Source organism: Rissa tridactyla, chromosome 2, assembly GCF_028500815.1.
Source record: "Rissa tridactyla isolate bRisTri1 chromosome 2, bRisTri1.patW.cur.20221130, whole genome shotgun sequence".
NCBI lineage: Eukaryota > Metazoa > Chordata > Aves > Charadriiformes > Laridae > Rissa > Rissa tridactyla.
The window spans coordinates 35,517,056-35,543,529 of NC_071467.1; the positions used below are offsets into that span (position 1 = coordinate 35,517,056).

The window sequence follows — 26,474 nt, forward strand, 5'->3', positions numbered from 1 at the left end:
AAAAAGTCAGTTTAAGTCACTGACTGAATTCCTAGAAAACCAGATGCCCAGTACAAGTTTGCTCTGAGAGTATTTGAGACATTCACTTGCCTTTGAATCGGCAGAGATTTACAAATTTCTTTTTATCTTTGTTTAAATAGAACACACACAGTTGCTACAAAAGAGAATTACACCGTAATTTGGCCATGTGTCCTTTAGAGAGCTTGGGTGAACAAGTGAAGAGATGCTTTCAGAAACTGTCCTTGAATTTGCTACAAGGTCATGAGCAGTAGCTTCCACCTCAGGATTTCCCTCCCTCCCTCCCCCTTCCCAAATAACAACGGGAAAGACAATCAATTTCTGAACCAATGCATCTTCTAGCTGGAGACAGCTCTCATAAGCCTTTGCAGGCTGAAGAAGAGAGACCACACAGTGCAGCCCTACAACAAGTAGTATGACTAGTTTACTGTACATACAGTGATATTCTAAAGGACAACGGTGGCAGCTACATTGTAAATTCACTTTGCTTATCTATCACATTTTCCAAGTACTCTAGTCAGTTTTATTTACAGTATATAAAAAACCCCATTGATTTTTAGAGTTCAATACACAGGTTTAGGACCCAAGAGAATGCCACAGTAAGATGTTGACATTTGCATCTGTTAGATGCAAGTGCACTTCGCAATTCAGTCATGTAACATTATCATATTCACCCATAAATGTTAGTCCATCCAAAACAGTGTTAAATTCCATTTTTTGCTTCATTGTTGTTTGTAGCCTGTTTCCTTTGAGCGATGAAAGGGTACATACACTTGTCTGCTCCCAAAAATCGGTACATGCATACGACTGCTTCAAAGGGCAGAATACTGTGAAAAAGAAGTTATAAAATTGTTAGAAGACAGCATAAAACAAAACCTCTGCTTACACTATATACTTGGTCTCTTTAAAAGTAACATAATAACTATTGGAGAGGCTTCTTAAGAGGCTAAAAAGATTTGTATTTCACAGGGATACTTACAGTGAGAATTGAAATTCTGGAGTCCCAACCACACAGGCAAGCAGAAAGGAGGAAGAAGCTACTTATTCACACGCCTCCAGATTTTCTACTGCTTTTTACAAGCAGTGTGATAGCTTGTTTTAAAGGAGGTAGGGGGGCAAGGGCATCACAGGCCTACTAAAAGCAAAGCATCTGCTCAAAGCCACATCAGCAGAGGTCATCAGACATTTAAGATATTCTTTAATGTGGGATTAGTGTTAGTTAATGCCATTCTTTGATCACCAGATGTCTAACAACCTTGACTTATATTCTAAACTCAATCATCCATCCTCAAAAAGAGAGGTCCGGAGTAAAGAGAGCAATTTCCTTTTTCCCCCTCCAGATAAAATTCCAAGAGGTGACTATGTGATGCATACCTGGCTACAGACCCTTCCCCCCCTCCTTCCCACATCCACAAAATATTACTTTTATTACAACTGCTCAGGGGCTCTAAAGAAGGACTAAGATGGGAGTTCCTCAGCCCCTGGAAATAGCTGCAGACATTCAGTGGAAAGCAGTGCACAGAACCGAGCCATTAGGAGTAACGACCACTGAAGCACTGAGAAGTAGATGTCACTGGTAGAGGTGTCCTCACTGCCAGTAGTACTGCTTGTGCAGCGGTGACTGGAGGGCCTTTGATCTAAGTGCTGCTGCCTGAGGCACGGATTACGCAGAAGCTTTGATCTCCCTGTTGGAAGCTAAAGTGTTGAACCAAGACAACCCGAAGGGCCTTTGATGTGACTGATGCTGCACAAGGCACTGCTCGTGCAGAGAGCACTGAAGCACCCTCTGAGCTTCTGGTTAAAGAAGCTAGTTCTTAAAGATGCTGACAGTGGCCTTGATTTGTTGGTGGAAGAGACACATACGTACTCTCTTCCAAGAAAGAGAAGAGCGGTGAAGGCTCCTCTAGGCTTTGGTGAGCCTGTCCACCATGAGAGACTTGAGGCAGAGGAGAACCACTGCCTTACAAGTGGAAAAAAAGTCACCAAGCTTCTCAGTTTCAACTGTCCCTCACAGGAGGAAAATATGACAATGCTATATTTTAAAGGTTCCTCCTACACACTACAGATTTAAAAAAAAAAAACAACAACAAACAACCACAGCTGTGAAGCTGTTCTCTATAAACTAGAATGCAAGTGATGTTGCATCAGTGGAATTGAGCCAACTCCTCTATTACCCTGCATCATTGAAATGTCAGCCTGGTTACAGATTAAACAGAGTTCCCATCCAAAAACTGTAGTGTGTTAGGCAGGACAAAGGAGGTAATTCCTTTAAGTAGCCCTTCCTCCCAACTTAGACTCTGAAAATTGGTTCTGAATGTGCAGATTTTCAGTTTACCTATTGTATCTGTGCAAGTCCTAGATAGTCTGCAGGCAGGTCCTCCTACCCACTGGTTCTACAGATAAAAAGCTAGAGTTTTCTTTGCTGGAAGCTGCCTCATGTACCATTTCTAAGGAGGAACCAAAACAATAGAAATAAAAGTCTGTTGAAAAGAAAATAGGAATCTGTGGAGTACGGAAGATAACCAAATGGTAAAACAAGGATGCATAATACATGGGATGTCAGTTTTAGGGAGCTTCCCACACACACAACCTACACTCATGCAAGCCAAGAAAGAGACTTATGAATTCCAACAAAGCAACACCTTTGGCCTGTGTGGGCAGGAGAGTGTTTATGTCCAGAAAGTGGACATGCTCGTGTATTTCACTTGTATTCTGTAGACTGTACTGCCAACAAACTGGCATTTCAGCTCTTACCTTTTCATGAAGGTGACCATATACATGAGGCGAGGTGTGCAGATCATTGGCTGGTCTGTAAGGATAGCTCTCATAGCCTGCTTCACACAGTATTCTGGTTTCAAGGGTGGAAGGAAAGGCTCAATTTCTTTTCTGAAATATTTGATTAAGACAAATTAATAGGATACATAAAGGACCGTAGACCTCAGCGAAGAGTTCACTAACTCACTTTCTTTGGAGTGCCTCAGCAGGGACAAAGACTTCAATTTCTTGTTTTTATATTCACTGTTAAGTTACAAAGACTATAGCTCAAAACTTGTGTTGCCCAAGTACAAAAGGACAGAAGTCACTCAATGAATTCAGAAATTCTCTTTTTTGAGTCTAACATATACTAAAGCAGATATAATACTTATTTTATTTTTTTTGTGGTAACAGTTTAGTTACCTTCAAGTACTTTTATGACACTACAGACACAGGGCAGAAGGAAAATTTTACTCACCTGATCCTGCACCCTCTAAACATTCCTGTATCTACAAGATAAGGGCAGACTAAAGTTGTTTTGATTCCGTCCTTTTCAGCAGCCTTCAATTCATGGCTCAAAGACTCATGGAAACCTACAGCTCCAAATTTGCTGGCGCAATAATCCTGTGTTGGCAGCGAACAAAGCAAAAAAAAAGGCAACTTAAAAAGGACAGATATGAATCATGTTCAAAGCCAAAGCGTATCTGAGGTGATTCTGCACAGATTTTCAAAACAACAACAAAAGACAGCCACTGAATAGAGCATCACATCAACTCATTTATCACTTTACTTTCAAGGCAATTAGCACAGAATCATGAAAGCTGGAAAGCTGAATGTAGGAGGATATTACCTTGGATTCAAGTCTTTGAATCAGGCAGGCTCAAGTGGCAAGCTACTCCAATTACCATTTTGCTTAATATTAAATGTTACAACAAAGGACTGAGATACCTAATACTACCTTGGCTCAGATTTGAAAAAGCCTGGGGAGTTGTCAGGGCATAGGTGTAAAAATCTTAAATGCTTTATTTTTAAGGTTAGTTTCAACAGAAGATATAATGGAGATTTGGGTGTATTATTTAATTTTCAGAAGACAATATAGCTTGTATATCTCACAAAAATACTAAGTTCAGCAACATCAAAAACTAATTGCATAGACAGCAGTAGCATTTGAGGTTTCCGTTGGATGTGTCCACCTCTGCTGGTGGTCACACTCACAGTCTAGGAAATTCTTTGTAGTTTTCTCAAGACAGTAAATACTCTAAAAAGCCTTAAGTTACACCAGCTTCATTCATTTCTGTTATGAAACAAGGCAGTTTAAGGTCCTGGACTGAGCCTTACCTACATGCAAAGAAGCCTGTGCTTATGGGGTCGTATGACCGTTATTCCATTAGACACATTCATTCATTTTCACTAACCGAATGCTTTTTGTTCACACTTGCGTTTGTGCTAATGACCCCAAAAGCAAGATAACAGGCTCTAAACCTAACTTAGTTTTGTGTATAAGTCTCACAATCAGCTCCTAGCAACTAGACAACCTACTGCTTATAACTGGGAGCTTAGTAAAGCAGGTGAGCCATATATTCTAGAAGGAAGGCTGGCAGCCATTTCCTCACAGAAATAGAAAACATCACTTTTGAAAATCCTTGCCTTTGGCTTCAAGCTTAGCACTGAAGATCTTGACAGGAACAGGTAGGTTGGCACCTTTCAGGTTCCTAAATTTATCAGGTAATTCAAAGATCATTTAGCATTCTGAAATCCTTAACCATCCTAGGCTTTTACTCTAAGTGGCAAGTCCACCTGCAAAGCAGGTGAAGAGATGGTGTCTGCCCAAGTCCTGTGGATCCCATTTACGGGGAGCCATGCGTTGGTATGGTACTCAGCACCATAGCTTCCAAGTATCTTTGAAGATTTGACTTTATTTTCTCTAGCTGATAATATAAAAAAAGCTTATCCTAACCAAGAATTGACAAACTTATTGTTAATTATAGTCTAACAAACCTCCACTCCAGCAGTACTGAACAATCCCAAGGAACTTGCAACTGTCACAATGTGTCCATGATTCATTTCCAGCATCTTGGGAAGGAATGCTTTAGTAGTCTACAAAGTGGAAAAAAAAAAAATCAAAATAAAAAAACACACCACAAATGTACTACGTTAGTGATAAGTGTTCAAAACCTTTATCTGGGTTTATTATCAAGAATATAGAAGTACAATCACTGTACAGGTTTTGAACTTCTGAGTTTGTCAAATGCCAACAGAAAATCTACAGCTTGTTTGTGAATTCGGACAGCAAGGCAGCAAGGATTATATCTCCAGAAGTCCTAAGGTTAAAGGATCAATTGAGCTCAGACATGTTTATTTTTCTGCAAGAGACTAGTTATCAGAAAGAGATAATTTGACCCTAAAATGGAAGTCACATTTTTTTAAGACAGAAAAAGGAATGCAAAGTGTTTAATTACACCATCCAGCACATCTGTGTTAAGACCAGTGCCCATTATCAGTTCTAACTATTGACAGTGTGTTTTGTAAGTTAGATATGGCTAGTTTTATCCAATTAACTTATCAACTTGGGCATTTTACATTAAAAGAAATACTAGAGGCAGAGCTTTTGCTGATGTTACTTTTTACATACAATACAGTAAATATCTGCTGGTCTAAATTACTTTCCATCTTCATTAGTATCCATAAGCATTGCTCTAACTAAAAAGACATGATATACATTTCTAGTATCAATTCCTTATTTTAAGAATTTCAAAATAAAACAAAAGCAAGTCTCAAGATCAACCTTTGATTGCAACCAAAGTTTCTTTCTGTTTAAAAACCCAAGTCAGAGTTAACACTGTTAAAAAATTAAATTGTAAGCAATACATTAAAGGCATTTATTAGATTGCCCCTGATGGAATACCTACTTTTGTCATATCTGCTTTCTGAAACTCACTCAACACTTTGCATTTTTAAATAAGTATTAAGCAGAGCACCATATATGCTAAATAAAAAAGAAATCAATGAAGTAGTATAACGGTATGTGTATGACTGACTTCAGCTCTAGGTTGTCAGTATGCTATATGAGATCACTTTTAAATTGCCAAAGAACTTCAGACAATGCTTTTTAATCACAAACATGCCTAGTTAATATATAAATCTATTAATGACAGAGCTATTATTCTATTCTAATCTGCTCAGTACCACAAATACTTAGTCCTTCCAGAAACCTGGTCTTCCCATGTAATTTGTATCCAAACTCAGAGCATGCAAATGCCCCTTAAGTATTTGCTACTTGCTTAATTGTAGGTCTGAGTTGTGTCAGCTGCATTCTTAAAAAGACGTGCAAGCTACAGCTGAATCCATCTAATTCCATTCTTATGCTGTCTGCATTTTCCAATCACAGACGTCAGGACAGTTTTGCTCTAATGATTTTCACATGTTCTTGTACAACATTTTTGCCTGCAGGTGTTAAATGACTAATCCAGACCTTCTAACACCACACAAAAGACTGTTTTCACTGGACAGCTGGCAGATGATAGAAGATTAACAGACCTCCTGACTCCTTGCCTTTTCTACTGTTGATTCATGCAACTCCTAGATTCTGTCATAACTGCATAACGAAGCTAATTATAAAAAATAATCTGAGAGCAAGCTGCCTTGCATTGTTTCTTTCCTCGTGGCAGGGATCTCTAAACCTCTTATATAGAGCCTTGGACAAGAATTTAGTTTGCTGTTAAACTAATCTGTGCCAGGCACACAAAGTTTCAGCCTCTCTTCCCATGTTGCATGGCAACAAATCCCAGTCATCACAGGGCAGCGCTGTCTGAAAAGGTAAGAGGCTTCGCTTGGACTGCGCTGAAGTTTTACAGTGTTATTTATCTGCAGCCTGCCTTATGCACCCCAACACCGACAGTGTGTACGCTAGCCCTGATCCTCCATGCTATCCCTGTAAGAGATCCATGCTCCCAACTCAGTCCTGCTAACAATTTACTCCCCTCCGGAGCATTAGTCAGCTCCATCAGCAGTTTCCACTTACGTCTCAGTTATCTGTCCACATCACATCGGAATGACTGATTGCCACCTCCCATTGCCAGAAAGCTTGATAATGCAGACTGAAGCTCTGGCTGCAAACCACATAACTACAGAAAGGAAGGGGCACTCGCCTTGGAGATTGTCTTGGGGGAGAGAAAGAAGCAGTAATAGATATTTTTCCTACCACTTTCAAAGCACGAACCAATCAGTGTTTCTTCCAAGAGATAAACAACAGGCAAGTGCACCAATAGCTTTTGTATTATCTTTACTATGGCACTGCTTTTTTGTTGTTGGTGGTTTTTTTTTTAATATGATAAACTGTAACTAGGTGGTCATATATGTCTACATCTACAGCTGAAGAAGACAATTTTCACAGGTGCACATATAGATATGGGAAATAACCAGAACAACTTCAGAGAAGTAAATTTCAGAAAGCCCACTCAACTATGCTACATTCCTTCAAAGCATAAAGATTACAAAGACTGAGTTTTCAGAGCTTTTGGCTAAAGTAACCCATTTGCAACCAAGAGGAAATTGGCATATGACAAGTAAACCCCATTGAGGACACTTTTGGGTGATGTCTTCAGCAATTCAAGTGCAGACCAAACAACTCCCAGCAGCAGAACTACAATCACTTCATGTAAGTCATCTCTTAAAAGGCCATTTATGGCCACATAGCAAAAAGCACAGCTCCCCTGCTCTGAAGACAATTAGCAATTCATGGAAATCTTTGCGTGAGACCTCAGTGTTCTGAAACAGCCTCTTCAGAGCAGACCCCTGTACTTTGTCATGGGACATCATCCTGCAAATCCATTTAAAACCTGAAGCTGAGGCAGTCTACAAAGATAGCACAACTATCCCATGTAGAAAACTTAGCAGTCAACCACCAGTGTCTCAGCTAAATGGATATCAGAGAAAGCCACCTCGGTTGCTGCCATCCTCCAGCCATCTGCTACAGCTGGGAGTCAGGATTGAAAACAAGCGCTGTCAGAGGCAGACACACCCTATGGGGGGACGCATTTCCAGTCTCAGAGTAAAGGCTTGCCCACTGCTCCTCCCAGCCTCCTCTTGCTGGGAAAAACAATCCCAAAGTGAAGTTATTCTCTTTCGTGGTATAAAGCAATCCCCAAATAAATCAGTGTTCTTACTGAGCTTCTGGCACAGCCCACTTCCTTGATCAAAGCAGCTTCCTCCATACTCTGGTCCCCAGTTTTTCTGCCTGTTACATAAACCAGATCAACCTAGTTTCTTGTTTCTAGTTTCTTTCGGCTTCAGCTACATCTGCCTACCAGACCTGAAGTCTTCTGTGCGCTTGTTGTGCTGCTGAGAAACTAGTTAAGAGTTTGACCGGTTCGGGGCAAGATGCCTCCTGGGTGGCCCTTCCATCTGGAGTTTGTCTGAACAGGTAGCACAGCCCACATTAGTCTTCCGAAGTGATGCATAGACATGCTAATCCTCCATAAAAAAAAAAAAAAAAGTATTAGAAGATACCAAGCAAGAAATGTGTTTTGTTCATGGCATTAGAGGTCATGAACCAGGCCCCCAAAATAATTCAAATCAACTCAAGTGATTTAATCAAACTATATGCCTTCTGGTTTGATCCTTTAGGTTTCCGTTTTACCTCTCACAGCTGCAGAGGAAGACATTTAACCAAAACATTTAAGTACTTAAAGTCAGAGCTGGGTCTTTTATTAATTGCAAACATAACACACTTTTCAACACTGAGGAGAAACCAGTAAGTAGAATATAGTGGATGAAAGGAATTGTATTGTAATGCATCAGGGTGAGGAATCAGGGAAATTATGTTGTGTTCAACATAAGAAATTTAAGTTAAGCATCCTCTTCATTCAGAATTAGCTTTTCCTTTATTTTTTTTTTAAGGAAAAAATGAAAAACTCCAAAAATCATAGTGCAAACCTGCATTTTCTAACCTGCAGTTTAGTTTAGATACAGCAACTAGGTAGGATAGATAGAACATATGAAACTGTTCTGAACAGAGAGTAGAGCTAGTTTTTTGAGCTAGTTTAACCTGTAAGTTTTTTTGGAGTCTAGAGATCAATTCCTAATCTTCTAAGCATTTTCCTCTATGCTTACGAATATACCAGTAAGAACAAACTATTCCCAGTAGCAGTAACCAAACATCTATTTCATGCGCACAGAGCTTTAATGACTTATTTCTCACAAGTGTGAAACTGAACAAGCATTTACATGTCACTTCATAGCTTTCGTAATCTGTTCTCAACATTTTGGTTTACGGCAAATTAACTTCCAACAGTCTAGCACTTCTTCCCTCCCCTTCCCCAAATTCTTTAGTTCCATTCTTAATGAAACAAAACTCAAAAGATTGTGCAACACAAAGAACAGCACAGCTGCAATGTCAAGACAAATTAGTCTAAATACAGCAAATGAGAATATGAAGAAATACTCTGTTTGGGAAAGTGATTTTTTTAATTAAATTTTGGATTAATTATTCTTAAAGAAGAAAGCAAGCATCCACAGAAAACAATGTTAGCTGTATGCAGCTCAGGACAATGGATACCAAACGCAGAAAGCACACCAAAGTAGAGAAGTATGTGCTATCTCATGTTTAGAGAATTGTCTTTATATCAAAGAAAGAAATAAAGCAGGTACCAACATGTAAGGGCCTTTAAGTTTCTATTTTTCAATACAGTAATTTTTTTCATACTTTCTGCCTTCTGTCAATGTTCAACAGCCCTTTTAAACTATTTTGATGGCATAAACAAACTGCTTTACTGTAAGGCAGAAATTCCTTTATGCCACAGGAATAGCTCATTTTCCATGCACCCCTTTCAGGTAAGGAGGACGGAGCGTGATTATTTTTCTGGGGCTGATCAAAACAGGTGAGTTTTTACATCACTATAGTCATCCACAACAGTGCTGTACCGGTACAACAGACACTTCCTCCCAAGACACAGCTATTCCTGACTGCCAGGACAGCTGGGTAACAGTGCAAGCGAGTGCAATATTTGCGTAAATGTATTGTTTCATCTTCATGTTAAACACTATTTGGCCAGACCCAAGAAGCAACACTGGCGTGACTAGTCAAGGACTCATCCAGATGACTCTGAGAACTAAGGTACCAGAGATTTTAACAGGTTACTGACATGCGTGTTAGCTAATCCTATAACTATTATCATGAAGCAACAGAGCCAGTTACAAGAAAATGTTGTTCCAAGTTTTTGTTTAAACTAAACATTATATCCTCTCTCCCTCTCAGCATGGATGTTCAGCCTTCTTTGCCTTCTTTTCTTCCCGTTCTTCTTCATGGACCACAGCCGGGGACACTGCAGGTTCTCCTACTCCCATGCAGGACACAATGGGGCCGCTCACTCCACCACAGACTGAAATCCAGAGATTTCCACATGCCCCGATTTCTCTTTCCATTCCAGTAACTGAGAAGGAAGGCACAAAGGTCTGACAAAAGAGCACCTCTAACTGTTCTGCAGACAGGCTGTGGCAGCTTTGCCTTAAAGTAGGTCTGTCCAAACCGGGTAGTATAGCGCTAATGCACTACTGTATGTTAAAAAGGAAAGAAAGGTGCCTGAAAGGCAGAAAAAACCCATGGCATGCTTATCAGTAAATAGACTGAAGTTATTTTCAGCTACAGCCGCACAGCCCAGCTTATTTCAAAAGACAACCACTTCATATACATTTTATAAACACAGGGTAAAACTTCACTTACAGGAGTACAGCAAAAGTCATCGCCTAATAGTTTTAGAAAGTATACCCTAGAACTGTATAACTCTCAAAGGAGAATTTATTCAAGTTAGAGGCTGCAATATCCAAAATTCCTTCTCACGCACCAAAGCACACAGTTACGAGCCTAGATTTAACCATTTATTTTCCTTCTAGCTTTTTTATTTCATTCCAATAAGAACTGAGAGTAATTACTTGTCATTTGCACTATCATCTCAATTATTTTTCCCATGTTACCTCCACATCCTTCTAAATTCCTTTACACAAGCATCTCTGAAATATTAGATTGAGATGAGATCACTAACTGTGCTAAGACTACACGAAAATACCAAGTAGAGTTGAACACTAGAGAGACCTCACAGCACAAAGGATATGGCTCTGCCAGCAACAGGCCGAATACAGAAGGTAGATGGAAGTCTATGACTACTGTTGACCTTGCTAACATTAAGGGACCAGAGCTGTGCTTTAAAGGAGCTCAGATGTCTCTGCTGACTGTTTGCAAGAAGTGCTGGGCTCCTTCTGGATAATTAGCCACTGTCTAAGTAAATATTTGAATAGCTGTGGAAATTACTGCTATTTTTGATCTTCAGTTTCTGTTCTCAAGAAACGATAAATATGCCAGAGTTACAGTGTCTTCCTAACGTAATGAATTTAAAAAGAAAGTCACAGATTTCTCTGGATTGTTGATGGGTCTACCCAGATCCTTATGGAGCAAAAAGGATCAGGAGATAACATATGACATCTTTAAGCCAAGCTCCCATAGATAGTTGTATTAAAAGCATGAAAGGAAACTGTTTAAGGATTGCCTTGAGCAGACCCTGCGTTCAAAACAAAAAAGCTAGACCTTTCAATATTTCATCTCAAAAGGAGTCCCTTAGTTATTTAGCTCCTGGCAGGCAATAGAACCTTCAATTTCTCACTAAAGCTTTATTTGTCCTTCACATAAAAACCCACTGTTTTGGGGCCATGGGGATTCCTTTAATATTGAGCTGCAACAGCAGTTAATGCTTAACATACATGCACAGTAATAATGTTACAGTTGCCTTGCAACCAGAAGCTCATGAAAGAACAAGATAGACTTAAACAGTTTATAATGATGATGAGTAACAAGAAAGGAAAGCCAAGCACACCCCCCCCAATACTTTGCATATCCTACATTTGCAGACAGAGTGAAACTACAGATAAGATCTACCCGGGTTAAGAGGTGAAGGTAACAAAATAATACCCTGAAGAATTAAGTCACAATGAAAAGTAGCATCGGTTAATTTAAAACTGTATTTGATTTACAGATAAATAAGCATCTTTTTTCCTCTCTCCAACTCTGCATGAAATACCGCTTTGAAGTACATGAAGTATTAGCTTAGTAAAACCAGAAGCTATTACTTGAATCACTTTTTGTTTTTTAATTCATTATTAATTCATGTCAGTAATTGACTTTCCTGTTTTTTCCACCCTTGTGACTGATTCATACACATAAAATCCCCAGCTTCTCAACAGACATATTTAATCAGCTGAGAAGCACCAAAGTTGTACAAAACTAGGTTACATCTTATTTACTGATGTTTGTAAGTGGGTTTGTTAGGAGTAACAAACATCTGTCACGCCATTTGCTAAAGAACAAGTATGCTACAGTCCATATTTACATTACTACCTTGTTTAGCATTTGTAGTATTTAGGGTCCAGTTACAAAATGTCTTCAATTTTCAAAGCCAATAGTTACCACTATTTCCTGTGAAGGGTTCAGTTATTGTAGTGGTTCCTCTTACATGGAGTTAACTCATGTTGAGTATATCAGAAGAAAGCTGAAACTGAATTAAGTAGTTTCCTTAATCAGAACTTAGTGCCACAAAGCTGTTTACAATGGGTAGACAGTAAAGATAAGATAAGTAATGCTATTAAAAAAAAAAAAATCACAGGAAACTAATACCACTAGTTATCTCTCAAACATTAATCATTGATTTCCACTCTTTCCTACTAGACCTAATTATGTCATGCCTAGGGCAACTGAACATTACCTGGCTAAATTGCCTTTTGTATAGTTTGTTAACAAAGCTTAGTTGAAAAAGGGTTGTGTCTACAGAGAGTGGGATATGAAAAGTGCTTAGGGAAGGACATCGCAACAGAAACTTTTGTTACTGTTGCCTTATCATGTCACTACATTGTTTCCTCCTCCCGTTTCTTCTAAGGGCTTCATTTCCCGTGCTCTTACCCCAAATTGGGTAACTAAGACTGGAATAGAAAACGGGTTTGCTCTCCCTCTCATCTGAACTGTAGGTTAACTACCTAATAAATACAACTTTTGCTTCAGAAACTTTCTACTTGAGACTCATAGTGGAAGAGGTATTGTTACCTAAGGTTTACAGTGGTCTGCTGCTAATCAAACTCCCAGCTCTCTTACACAAAGCTTTTCCGCATCCCTCACCATTGCACCACTCTAGATTTTGAGTGCACCTTTACCTAGGGCAGGGGTTTAGGTACATATAACATAGCCAAAGGTGGCCCTGATTTCTCCTTAAGAACATTTCACTTCTGTTTAGAGACACCACTACTTTATATGCTTTCTGGGCATGAGAAAGTTCAGGTATTCAAGCTGAAGTACCCTTGTTATTTCTATACCAGCAAGTGGAAGTTAAGAGCCGTTATGTTATTGTATGCAGTCTCCATCTTTCTGCTCCTGAAAACTTCTCTATTCTTTCTTCCTAAGAGGAAACAGATTTTAGATTTACATGCTCTTTAAATTATTTCCACACTCAGATGTAAGGCCTGTCCTTTAACGTGCCTGATCTTTCTAATGACTATATGCCACCAATCATTTCTGTGGAAGCATCCAGCTGCCTTTAACGGTCATGCTTATGTATATACTACCATACACGCACACCAACTTGTCTACTTTCATCTGTACTTGCAGGTATTGTTTTGTTGAGGTATAATTGCTTCATATATATGCAGCAGAATATATAATTGTTTAAATCACTGATTGTATATTTAGACCTCTTCCCTCCAGTTTTTGCAAATCTTTGATTTTACATGGCTATGAAAAAATGCAGCACCTTCTCACAGGTTGTGCAGAGCGGCTGTGGAAATCTCCATCCTTAGATATCCAAAAGGCGTCTGGACACAGTCCTGGGCCACCAGCTCTAGGTGGCCCTGCTTGAGAAGGGGGGTTGGACCTGATGACCTCCAGAGGTCCCTTCCAACCTCGAACAGTCTGTGATTCTCCACTTAAGTATACCAAGTCCCTGGTCAACAACATATTCCTCTTCCTCTCACAGAGGAAGGTGTTCATAAGCCAGCAGAGACCTTGCACTCCTTGTCCCTATGATAACTGCAAGTTTATCAACACAAAATCTTAACTGGAATGGATGCCAATTGCTCTGCCATCTGTCTCCTGTATCTCCCCTACAGGAGCTCTTGTCTGTAATAAATTATCCTGCTCTGTCTGAAACAGTGTCTGTTCTACTTCCATTTCTCCTTCTCCTTTGGTCTCAAGTCCTTCCAGCTGGAGAGAGGGTCCAATGAAGCAGTGCAGAGCATCTAGAGGAGTTTCTTGTGGAATTAACATATTTCAGATGAGTCCAGAACATACACATACCATACTATTTTCAAAAACTAATTATGTCCCCCCAGCTATTAGATGCCCTCCAGTAACAACACTCCCTTGCCAGTTTCTTAAGGGTTATCAGTTTCCCTTGCCAGTTTCTTAAGCCCTCGCAGACAATTCTGCCTGCTTTCAATTTTAATGGCTTTTAAAGCTTGGACAGAGCCATCACATTGAATTCTCAACAGCTAGCAGTGAACAGGGAGAAAGACAGTATCTACGCTTAAGCAGTGTAGAAATGCAGAACATAAGTTGACGATGATGTTTGTTGTGGATTTCAAATGCCAAACTAAAAGGGTTAGTAGTAGGTAAGATGGCATGGTAAGGAGCCGCTGGAAGCCCAGATATGTGTTTAGTCTGTCTTACACAGCAAAAAAAGCAAGATACAAGTCTAGACTGAAGTAGAACTTGGGAACACACATATACGTGCAGACTTCTCCAGCCGGCACACACTTAAGGCATAACCAAGCATGAGAACTGAAGCTTTCAAAGTGATGCACAAAAAGCTGACCTCTTCCCTCCTGCCCAAAGGCGTCTTATTAGACAAGTTGATATTTATTCTCCACAAATATTAACTCATTATACTCTCAGACTATCATAGCTACCAAACCACAATTACTATTCAATTTAAGGCAAGCATTACACAGTTGGCAGCAGCCACTGAAAAGTAACATGCAATTTAGAGAAAGCGAATCCTTCTGCTCAGATCTACCATGTCAGCATTTGAACTCTCCATATACCCAGGACTAACACAGAGCTCCAACACGGTTGTGACAGCCCAGTTGCACTCCTGTAAATTCAGGAACTTAAGTTACAACCCGAGTGGGCAGCATCACCATCCTTGTATTCTTCCATGGGCAGATCTATCAGTAAAGACAACCTACCTTCATTTATTCAAATGTCAATTTGAAATTACTTTAGAGTTTGCTGGTCAAGGGATACAAGAAGTTAACACTTGGCTACTCCTTTCCACAAAAGCTGGTTTAAGCCCTGTTGAAGTCAAGCGACCAGAAATTCTACTTTGTTTATATACTGACAAATGGCCATGTCAAAGGATTTGTAGTGTTTCAGAGCTATGTTGACATTAGTGTAACAAACACATTAGTCCCTCACCTTCGTTAGCACAAGTTTGCAGCAAATGTCCAACCATTTGGAGAGCAGTTATTTATTGCCAGCTATTTGATAATCTTGACAAAAATGAAAACATGCCCCTATGAGTCAGTGAAAAATACACATAACAAATTCATTTTAGAACAACTATTAGATAAGAGCTTAGAATATTCTGTTCAGTGAACAAGAACACAATCCAACTTTTAAATACACATTTTTCTACAGCTTGCCATAAGCTTAGTCATCCTCTGGAATATTTAGTAAAACTTGGTATTTTAGTCTGCATGTTTCCAAAAAATTACTAGAGAACAGCACTGTCAGAACTACTTACGGAAAATATGAAGTCATCACTCATGTTTTACAATTTATGTAGCAGTGGCTAAACAGAAAAAGACTGTCTCACATTTTATAGATACCTTAAGGCCAGTACCTCCATAGCACTGCAATTGCTATAGTACTTGCATGCAGATGAAAGCTGAGTCACTTTACTCATCCTCCCAACTCAGTCACTAAGTCATTGTTTTGAATCAATTACTTTACAAAAAGGAAAGGGATTATGCCATAACTGAGTACCTCACGAGAGGAACAAGATTAGAAGGAAAGCTCCCCTCTTCATGTAGCAGTCTTACTTAGCAGAAACAGAAAAATGAAGAAAATACTATAGCTGAATGGAAATTTAGCTTCAAAGTTTGTTTAGGAAACAGTAAGGCCCCAGAAGGCTCCAACTTCTTATGAAGTAACTCACTGAATGAGAAGTAACATTTTTTAAATGCATGGAGCCTAGAGGTTTTTAAAAATCAAGGCACTTCTGTTTCATACTTCTCCCCAACCTCCCAAAAAAGGGTCTGCAGAAAAAAACAAAGCCTTAGCACGTAAACTTTTGCCTAATAAGCCAACAAAGGCTAAAATGACAAAAAAACTCCAGCTAACACAGTGATCAAAACAGCGCCTAATGCAATCTTCAAAGATTGTACTTGCACAGGCATTTTAACCAAACACCAGCAAACTGCTCACTTTCTTAGGGGGTGAGTTTTTAAAGACAGAGAGATACTTCCTTCCTTTGCCTGCCTGTGGAAACTATGCTTGTTTCCCACAAGCTGAAACATGGCTCTAGCCTGTTTTTTCCACATTCAAACAGCGTTAGCACAACCGATTTCCAGAAGTCAAACAGTGCAGTAGGCACAAAGATCATTGCTCTTGATGGTACACAACAGCAATCATAGTATCGGTGAAAGGCAAATAAGCTAGACCTGTTAACACAACATTATTTGATGCATTCAGAAAACTAACTTACCTTTATCTAAGGGGTTTTAATAGTGTGTAATTAAAATACTGCAATCTCTTTAGAAGTTGAGTTGTTACATTCAGACTGTTATGCCAGTGGCAGATTTGCTATAGCTTGGAACCATTTATGACTACTTAACTATTTAGAGCCTGTAAATCCTATTCTAGAAAATCTCTCCAAGAATGAGGTTTCATCAGACAGCCGCAGAGGTCCTGTTCGCAGCTACGTGGTTTTACCCTATTCCTCCTCACCCTTTCCTCAACACCCCCCCCACCACACGCTGGCTAGTCCAAGTCTGAAATGTTGATGAGGTGATTCTAGTCTCTAAATAGAAAAATTAATCAACTTGGCCAAGAAAATGAACAGCTTTCCTCCCTGCCCTCCAGACAGGTTAGTGAGCTGAACTGGCTCACCCAAGGATCAGATGAATCCCAAAACTAGGGCAAGGTAAGATGCAGATTCAAGGGGTGGTCCCACGTGACATCTTGCAACCACTAAGCTGCCTTGAAGGTTCATCCTAAGTCAACAAAAATTTCAGACAAGTTACTTTTAAGATATGCTCAAAGCACTTTTCCAAACCAACACTGAAAGGGGAGTGCTCGAGAAGCTGTCACACAAGTTCAAACAGATGGCAGAAGTGACCAGAACCAGGGCACATTTAGGTGTAGAATTCAACAGCCAAACAAACTTGAATTTCAAAAGGCTCACACCAAGGCAGCCACCTCGGCTCCACAGCTGTTCCGGTGTTCCTTGGCCTACTGTGCCCTCCCATCCCGGTTGTGATAACTCACTCATGCCAAGTGTTAATTTGACTGGCATATAAATCATTATACTACTATAATTGTTTACAAGAACAAAGTGTTCATTCAGAAGTGTAAGCACAGATGTAAATCTCTCCCCCATTTGTGACATTATCTTCTTTCAAACTAAAACATCAGAAACTGAGATTCTACCAGTCTATGCCTACTCATCTGCACTGTAACTACATTTTGAAAGACTTTAACTTTTTTTTAACAGACTAAGAAGCCTAAGACCCCAGGTAAAAGAATATAGCATTGCACATAAATCAGCTTCAGCTTGCCTTTGCAGAAAGACCTCTACCATATTTCACAAAAGGCAGACAGGTATCAATAACTCAGTTTTACCATCACTGTGAATAGCCAGAAAACCTCAAAGGTCAGGGAGCAAGGTTTATCAAGAGAGTGATGCTCTGGCTTTTACATACAGAGGACTGTGGAAAGGTTTAGTACTAGAGATACATAACAAAAACCTTCCCTCCCCCCAAAAAAAACACAGAAGTGAAATCAAAGCATGGGGAGGACAGGGAAAGAATAATGCTTCACAGCTGATAAAGATAAAAGTAGAAAAGATTTTAAAAGTGCAGTGCTAAAATGGCAGGGATAATGCTAGAAAACGCAACGTTCATCTTTCCTCAACCTGTCTATTCAGAGTAATTGATGACACCGAGAGCTACAGAAAAGGACTCCTTACCCACACAGATCAGTTAAGACAGGTCTTCGGCAGTGATGCAAACACTGGGTTAGCAGGACACTTAGCAACACCGTAATTGGGATTGCTTTTTTCCACCGTTTTCATGAGCACGTGGACATCCCTGTCTTCTAGAAGCGTGCTACAGTTGCTTGGTTATTACCGAAATAAGATCTCATCAGCTTAGTTGCCTTTCATAAAATAAAAGTCGATGTTACTTGTAGACAGAAGAATCTAGAACTTTAAACTCCACTGCTTTCCTAACCTCCACAGGACAGGAAAGGCATAATCTTTTAGACTGAGTATTTCACTGAAACAGTAAAGAGCTACTCTCCCCACTTCTAGTGAGGTTAGACACCACGCTGGCAAAGACTATCATTCCGTTCAAGGTTTTCCTGTCCCCCCAGATCCTTCACAAGTAACACCACAATATCAGACCAAAGCCAGTGCAGAAGTTTTTGCTTATTCAGCTGATCTATCTCATTCCATAAGAAGCAGGAATTTAATCAACACAACGATCGCTGATCCAGAACCATTTCTTCAGAGTGGATTAGTGATTTTGAAAGTATTCACAGGGTTTGCTGACAAGTCTCTGACCCTCAGAAAAAGTCACAGTCCCAAGGGCCTTACCTCTACAAGCTACACCGCAACCCCAGCTTAATTTTAGAAGGCTGTAGCGTTGCAAGCCACTAATAATTGATTAATACTTCAAATACGTTTCAAGTATTTTGAGAAGTCTTGGCATGTTCTCTTCAGGACAACTTTCCCTTTCCTTAATGGCACTTCCACACCACTTTTCTGTGAAATATATTACTGCATGCAAGTAAGTGGCTAATCACACCTTATGCTACCATCTTCGATACCGATCTACAATCAACAAACAATCATGATATGAGAATCTGTGTTCTCTGTGATTTGAGAGTCCAAGTTTCATGCACTTTTCAATGATGCAGCAAATTCATTTCCAAAGTATGCCTGAGACTAGCCACCGCAAAAGCTCAGGTGTAACTGAAGCAGTTTAAGGAAAACATTCTGAATGGTCATTTCAGATTTGTTAGCTGACTAAGATGAAAATCAAATAACTTACATCATTAAAGAGACGGAAGGGAAAGTCATGAATTCAGCTGCTGTTTGAACAAGAGGTCAGCATTCTCCACCACACAAGCAAGATGCTCTAGCACAGAAAGTATACGTAGGAAAGTTGGTGTTGTAAGCAATGTGTTCAAAGAGTCTTCGATAAGCTTTTTCCACTGCCCTGATGGAAGTGATGCTAATTAAGCAAGTCAAGAGTGCTATGAGATGTTTTGTTCACACTCTTTGATATGCAGTTACTTGTTTATCATCAAGATACAGTAGACAACGGTAACCATAATTGAACAGCCCGAAGAAACCTCAAGGACTAGAGTTGAGTAACTTGTGGAACATGTACAGTTTGGTGGGCAGTATTCTGGAATCCCAATTATGGGTGCTTGAATTTGTACAATTCCTATGAACGAAGGTGGCTTTTTGCATAAGACTAAAACGCATCTATCACCCCATCCTCACCTGCTTAATCATGCTTGTTGACTCTTCGGATCAGTACATTATCTGAAGAATCATTTTTAGCCTCACTTGTGTCTACTCCAAAACCGATACAAGATCCCTTCTACAGGCAAAGCTTAGACATCTAGCTACCTAACTAAATAGTTTGGTTTGGGTGGTTTTATTTTTTTTATTCCCCCTCCCTCCCAAAGGATCATAAAATTGAAAAAACTTCAATAAAAGACTGATTTTTTTTTTTAAATGGACACTACAGCTAAAATGTTGTATGCAACAAGGCTAGATTACAGATACATACAGATTGCAAGATACGTGTTACAAAATTAGAAGATTGCATGCTCATAACAGCTGTGATTGACACAACGGTAGACAAGCTCCTAGCAGACCATAAAATAAATCTGTGAGGAAAGCTCTGAGCCAGTAGCCTTGTGCCCACTCAAGCTCCAGAAATATACATACACCCATTTATTTTCTAAAACTTGTGTTAAGTACATCCGTCTACAAAATGGGAAAGTGCAGTTTTCTATAGCATCTGGAATGCAGTATTTTCTCAACTGATAGATTCCCTCTATTTTCTTGAGAAATAAACCCAAGAACATATGAACCACAGAACCATACCGAAGCACTTAAAAGTTTTAAGTACGACTAATATGACTGTTTCCGTAGCAAAGTCTTGACTGCTTTTTGCTTCATATTCACTGCCCAGCATGCTACCACAGTATATAAAACACATGTGCTGTCCAGGGTAATTTACTGGTGGCATGTAGTTGGAATCATTTTGCAAGGGAAGAGTTAGTTTTGATGACACTTTTTGGATCACATGCACATGTGTTGCTTGAACTTGATCCAACCCATTTTTCAAAGAAAAAAGGCAAGACCTTGTACATTAAACTTTGTAAGTAAACTTACGCATCTTGGATTATGTTATCATGAAATTAAAAATAAATCAATTAAAGCAGCTAATTCCAATCATCCAACATGCTAAATATAGTTAGCTGGCCTGTCAGTGGAACACTGTGTCTATATTTGATCACAGACACTAGAATTCTAGAGATGAATGCAACAAAAATCAAACTGCTATGCCAAGAGGCCACAAAAGACTCAGCCTGGTATAGTTTCCAAATAACATAACTGAAGCTGTCTTTTCTTCTGTAGAAGATCCAGTGTGCACACTAAGTGCAACACTTCCATATTTAAACTAAACAAACTATAGGCATAAGTGAGCTTTATTTAACACCACAGAGCTTGAAGAATCTAGAACAATACATAAGTATTGATACATTATAGATAACTATAAGCCACTGTTATTTTCCAATGCTTTGGCACTCTAATTAGACTGACAAATACAGCAGCTGCATAAATAGGTATTTGATTTAGTAACTCTGCATTAACTTTCTTTCCAAGGTACATTAAGATTTAGATTATTTATGAATGTTCCAATTACTTGAGTAGTATTTCCCTCTTCACTCAGTATTTCTCTCTTCCTGTATTAATGTCAGGCCACCTAAAGATTTATTCAATTTCGACAAATATACCTGCATAACTTAAAAAAAATCAAGTAGTTTGTAAGCAAATGAACATAACCAGTGCGGTTAAGACAGCAGTACACAAGTCTTCAAACTCTGGGCCCTAATCTCTCACCACATGGATTTTTTTTTTTTTCTATAAATATGACAGAGCTGAAGCTGAATGCTTTTGCTTCCCCCTTTTGGCAACTCGAAGAGAGCTCCTCTAGGAGAGCTTTAAGCTGAAAGCTTTGGAGGATCCACATGACAGGGAAACGTAGATCGCTCTTCTCTCAAAGCTGAATGCAGAAGATCTGCTGTACAAAGGGACCTTCATGTCATGGAACTTTATAGACCCTGATCATCGCCTTGCCCCTGTCCCTCCATGAGTCCCGTTCAACAACCAAATCTAGAAGGATTTCCCGGGTACTATGCAGATGTACAATATTAATAACTACTTATCCAGCAATAGCATTATTCTTCCAGAAAGGTGTTAGAGTAGGTACAAGACCACCAAGTTGTCCTGAAATAAAAGTTTGTACAGTAGTTTTATTAAATACAGTTCCATGATCTAAGACACAGTATTTTGATACTTCACTTAAGCTTTACTGTAAAACCACAAAAAAAGAAAAGTGTTATTCCTATATTTGCTTAAAGCTGATTAAGCACCAGCTTTATCTTATACTGTGATTTAACATTTTTCAAATCTGAATCCTGACAGATCACAGGAATAAAATTTCCTAGTTCGCAGAAGTTCAGTTCCAGTAATTGACAAGTGCAGCCAAGTTCTTGCAACAGACTGGCAGGAAAGATAGTGTTACACTCCTGCTACAGTTTTATGCATCTGCAAATTATAGTAAACCAGAGCTGGCTTGTTTCAAACCAGGAATGGATTTTGTCCCTGTGTTTTCAATATCAGAAGCATTCAAGTTATCACAGCATGAAATAACAGGTTTTTAATACTGCAGTGGATTTTATGCTGTGGAAATTGCTACATGATGCAGTGGTGACATGTTTATATAGAACACTCATAGGAAGGATTATACAAATCATGAATGTCAGCAAAATGGAAAGCATCTGTTTAGGCTGTGGCATGCTGCTAAGGCTCTCTTGACTGCCAGTTTGTGATATGGTACACAGCCCAGTTGGAGTCACTACAGCAAGCCAGTGACAGACTTTCATGTCACTGCCTACTGCAGAAGTTGGGCAGCCTTCAGATTGTAGCTGCTAACGTAAAGCAAGCTCAGATCACCTGCATTCAGCACGGAGAGCAGGCAATCAATCTTATTTCAGAGGTTTCAAGGGGACAGTAGGAGAGCCCCATTTCAGCTTTTTTTATGGAAGCAGACTGAGGCTTGATTAATGATCAAGGGACAAGGAAGAATTTCCCCTGTCACACATTAAAAAAAAAACCAACAACCACAAAATCCCAACAAAACCCCCAAACGTGCAGACATTTAACTACTGAAGCAATATTAATAAAAGGAAGATCCATGTCTTTATAAAATCCATTTACAGCTTTTTGGATGAAACACCCTCCAAGAATAGTTAAAAGTCTACATAATGCTCCAGAGTATTAGCTTTGCTTTTGGACCACCAGTTTAGCTGACACAGAAAAGACTAGCTATATAAGACTTCACACATCTAGACACATTGTTCTATTTAAGTCATCATTGACTTGCATCAAAAAAGTTGGCTTCAAATCAGCTGATTCAGATGATATCTTACAAATTAAGTACTATTAGTTTAATAGAAGTCCACCCACTGCTGGTCAAGCCAACCTTTTCTGGGATTGTGAAGGGGAAAACAAGGAAAAAAAGCTTTGCCAACAGCAAAAAATAAAAGGAAAATCAAAGCAGGACACAAGATCTGCAGGAAGTGTACATATGAACAGATCTTCAATTAAATATAAAGGGTGTTGACTGCTCCTTAGAAGCTTAAGCCAAGATCTCAAGTTCCATAGTTCAGATCTAACTATACCTTCTTGGCAGTATTTTTTTCCCCCCCTTCTTAATTTTAAAGTCACTTTGCACTGACATTTAGACATGAATGAAACTGTATGGAAACCCAATCATAGCAACACTAAACTCCAAAATTAATTTTCTATTACTGCAAGAGACTCAGAACACACAGAGGGTGCTTTAAAAAGGTCTCTGAAACAATATTATAAATAAGTGTATGACTTAGGCCTGAAGGAAGAACAGCTGGAGAATTTAGGATCCTCCCATATTTTAATTCATGGTGATGTCATAATTTAGAGTTCTTGGAAACTTTGTCAATTCGGCATTTAAACCACATCAATAACAGTCATTAAATTTAGTGCACATCCCTGTTTGCTTAAGCATCAGTTTAACTTTTATGAAGGGGAACACGCAGAGCTCTTAGTTGTAAGAAGTCATATGAACTTTCTCAGAACTTTTCAAATTGCCTTAAAATATACTTTCACAGTTTAACAGACTTTCTAAATACGCTATCTCCTGCGCACTGAAGTTTAAGCACTTTCTCTGCAAGCTTTACAATACATTGGGAAAAGACTGCTCTGCCATTAAGTGTTTCACAGCACAGATTTGAAGGGGCTCCTTTAGGGTTATGAAACAGCATTTCACTTCCATGTTAAAAAAAGTTTGGTTTGGGAGGACCAAGTTTTGAAGATGAGGCATTTTGCAAAGTTTTATTATGAAGAGGTAAGCCCAGCCAAAGAAGCCTTAAGTTTAAGTATATTTCAGATTGCTTAATCCTTTGATTGTTATGCAAGTGTATTTCATAACCTTATTTGAAGGACCAAAGAACAGTTTTAATACTAACAATAGGCTCAGTCTGACAGCTAATGCTAACCCAAGTGTGCATCATGCCCTCCTTCGACACTCCAATTTATGTAACTCCACACTACTGTGGGTTTAAAAATAAAAAACACACAGGAAAACAAGGTTTAGATAGACAAAAAGAGCAAGATCACACAGCTTGTTCTCCTTGATTAGCATCTGCTAGTTATGGAGACAATATCACCCCAGAAACCATATTAAAGATTTTCTTCCTTCCACTGGCAGCCCCCAGAGAAAGCTATGAGGACAAATACGCAGGATTCCTGAAAAAGTGTTCTTGGCTTGATTTCTTGAGAGATCTTTTTCGCCTTTCCTCCCAGCCTTCAAAAGGAGCAATTTGCCTCCAAGGCAACTCAAGCAACATTTCCAGCAGGGGTTTTCAGTATTTTTTTCTAGAAATGTGCAAGTTTGCTATTGTAACCATCATTAAACCAGCATCTTAAAGCTGCTAACATGCTGGCATAAGACTAGCCAGAAGAAGTCTGAGAAGTCATTCATTAACAGTAACAGCCTTTAAACAGATTCAGAGGTTATGCTTGCAAAGGATTTCATATCCGGGGCTACAGAAAAGGACATGAGATTTAGAACTCTGGATTCTAAGCAGATATAGTTGTTTTAAAACTGTTTGTTGATAATTTTAATACCCACCATTCCTGTTAAACAGAACAGCAGGCTAAAAATGAGAAACCCACAAAGTGGTGAGCTTGCAAATGAAAGGGAGCAAGCATAAAACTCAAGCAGACAGGAGTTAGGCAACAGCAGTTAAATTCCCAAAATTAACTGCCAAAAAGGGCATCAGAAAGGAGTTTATAGTTACCCAGAAGTGTGCATGACAGTTGACCATCATGGTCCTCTCAATAAGCTCGTCAGGACACTCCAGGAGATGGTGGCCAGAGACCACACCAGCGTTGTTCACCAGGACAGACACCTCGCCCACCTCCTTGCGGACCCTCTCAGCTGTGGAATAGACGTTTTCTCTTTTGCCCACATCGCAGGTGTATGTGTAAACCTGCAAGTCGCAGTGGGGCAGGGCATCTTTTTCTCCGTCTCCAGCTACTAAGGAATACAGACAAAAGGGGGGGGGGGGAGACAGATTTTCTACTTGTATTTTGTTATTAAGTAGTCAAGTTACGGGGCATTTGATGCCCCTGTGCCCGGGGTCTCCAGCTCGGAGCTGTCTCACCTGCGGCAGGCGAGAGCGGCTCCGGGCTGGAGACCCCCAGGCAAGCAGCCTCGAATAACTTAGCCCCGGGGCCGGGCAAGTGAGTGGCGAGTTGCAGCCCGGGTAGCCGGCCCCGGCAGGCTACCCCTTACCTCTGGAGGTGGCGGCAGCCTCAGCCATTTCCCGGTAGATGTGTCGCACCATGCCCGCCGTCTCCTCGTTGCTCTGGGTGTTGATGTCCCACAGCACCAGCAGAGCCCGGCGCCGGGCAAACTCCAGGGCGAAGAGGCGGCCCAGGCCGCTGCCCGCCCCGGTGATCAGGCACACCTGCCCGGCCACGCTCTTCTCCTTGGGCCGCACCAGCCACTTGGCGGCGGCCAGCACGAACGCCCACAGCACTCGGAAAGTCACCACGAAGAGCTCCAGCAGGATGTTCATGCTGCCGGACCCCGACGGCGCTGAGGGGGACGGCACCGGACCCGGCACGGCCGCCCACGGAGCCGGAGGGGACGGACACCGGCGCGGCGCAGAGCCTCCCCGGCGGCGGAGGCCGCCCGGCTCCCACACCTGGGGCCGCCCCTGCCCGGGACCTCCCGCTGCGGGCGGGCAGGGAAGGAGTCCCGCTCCTGGGGATCCCGGCTCCCCCTCTCCGCGCCGCTCGCACCCGGGCTCCGCGCCCCGCCTCAGTCACACACTCTAAGAACGGAGCCCGGACACGGCGCTACCCACCCGCCGCCGCCTCCCCGTTCCCTCACGCCCGCGGCCCCACTACTGGCAGTAAGCATCTTGCTCGCTCGGCCCCCCTATATACGGCGGGCCGGGCCCCTCCCCCGGGCTCCCCAGCCCTCCCCCGGGCCGGCCCGGCCCGCCCCGCATTCCCGGGACCCCCCGCCCCCGCCGCGGCCCCTCCTAGCCCCGCCCCACCGGGGGAGGGGCCCCTCTCCGGCGGCGGCGGCGGGCCCGGCCGGTGCTGCGCAGCGCTGAGGGGCGGGCGGCTCCCTGCGGCCCCCCGCCTCCCCGACGGTGGGGGACTACATGTCCCAGGGTGCGCTGCGGCCCGCCCGCCGGGGCGCCATCTTGAGGCAGGTGTTTCATTGCATGTTTGCGTGCTCGTCTTAATTACCCCCTTTTATAATAAGTGGGTTTTAATGAGATCGAGTAGTGCAAGCTTCCATGTTAGCGTCAAGTAGCACTATTTTACAAAAATCAACGTCGATACAGCCGGGACTCGAACCCATAGCGTTCACCACACAGCACGGGGCGGGACGGGTCTGACGGCGGAGCGGCTCCCGCCAGGCCCGGGATACAGCCGGCCCCAGCCCCAGTCTCGCTCCCGCTCCCTGCTCGGGATATAGCCGCTCCCAGTCGCGGTCGCGCCGGGTGGAAGGCGGCTCCCGCCACTCTCACCTCAGGCGCTCCCAAGCCACCCTCTCGCCCTCACCGTGGTCAGGCACCGCCG

General features: G+C 41.2%; 1 protein-coding gene across 2 annotated transcripts; it reads right to left on the bottom strand.

Annotated features, from left to right (window-relative positions):
• Positions 1–299: 299 nt before the first annotated feature.
• Positions 300–25,848, bottom strand: RDH10 (retinol dehydrogenase 10). Of its 2 annotated transcripts, none has more exons than XM_054190280.1 (6): positions 25,168–25,848; positions 24,671–24,906; positions 4,771–4,869; positions 3,251–3,396; positions 2,773–2,904; positions 300–845 (listed from the first exon to the last, which is right to left on the bottom strand). In XM_054190280.1, the coding sequence occupies exons 1-6, from the start codon at positions 25,451–25,453 to the stop codon at positions 722–724; spliced, it is 1,023 nt and encodes a 340-aa protein (XP_054046255.1). In that variant the 5' UTR covers positions 25,454–25,848; the 3' UTR covers positions 300–721. The 2 variants fall into 2 exon arrangements, with proteins under 2 accessions (XP_054046255.1, XP_054046254.1); XM_054190279.1 differs by having other exon boundaries at positions 24,671–24,909; positions 25,168–25,846.
• Positions 25,849–26,474: the final 626 nt, after the last annotated feature.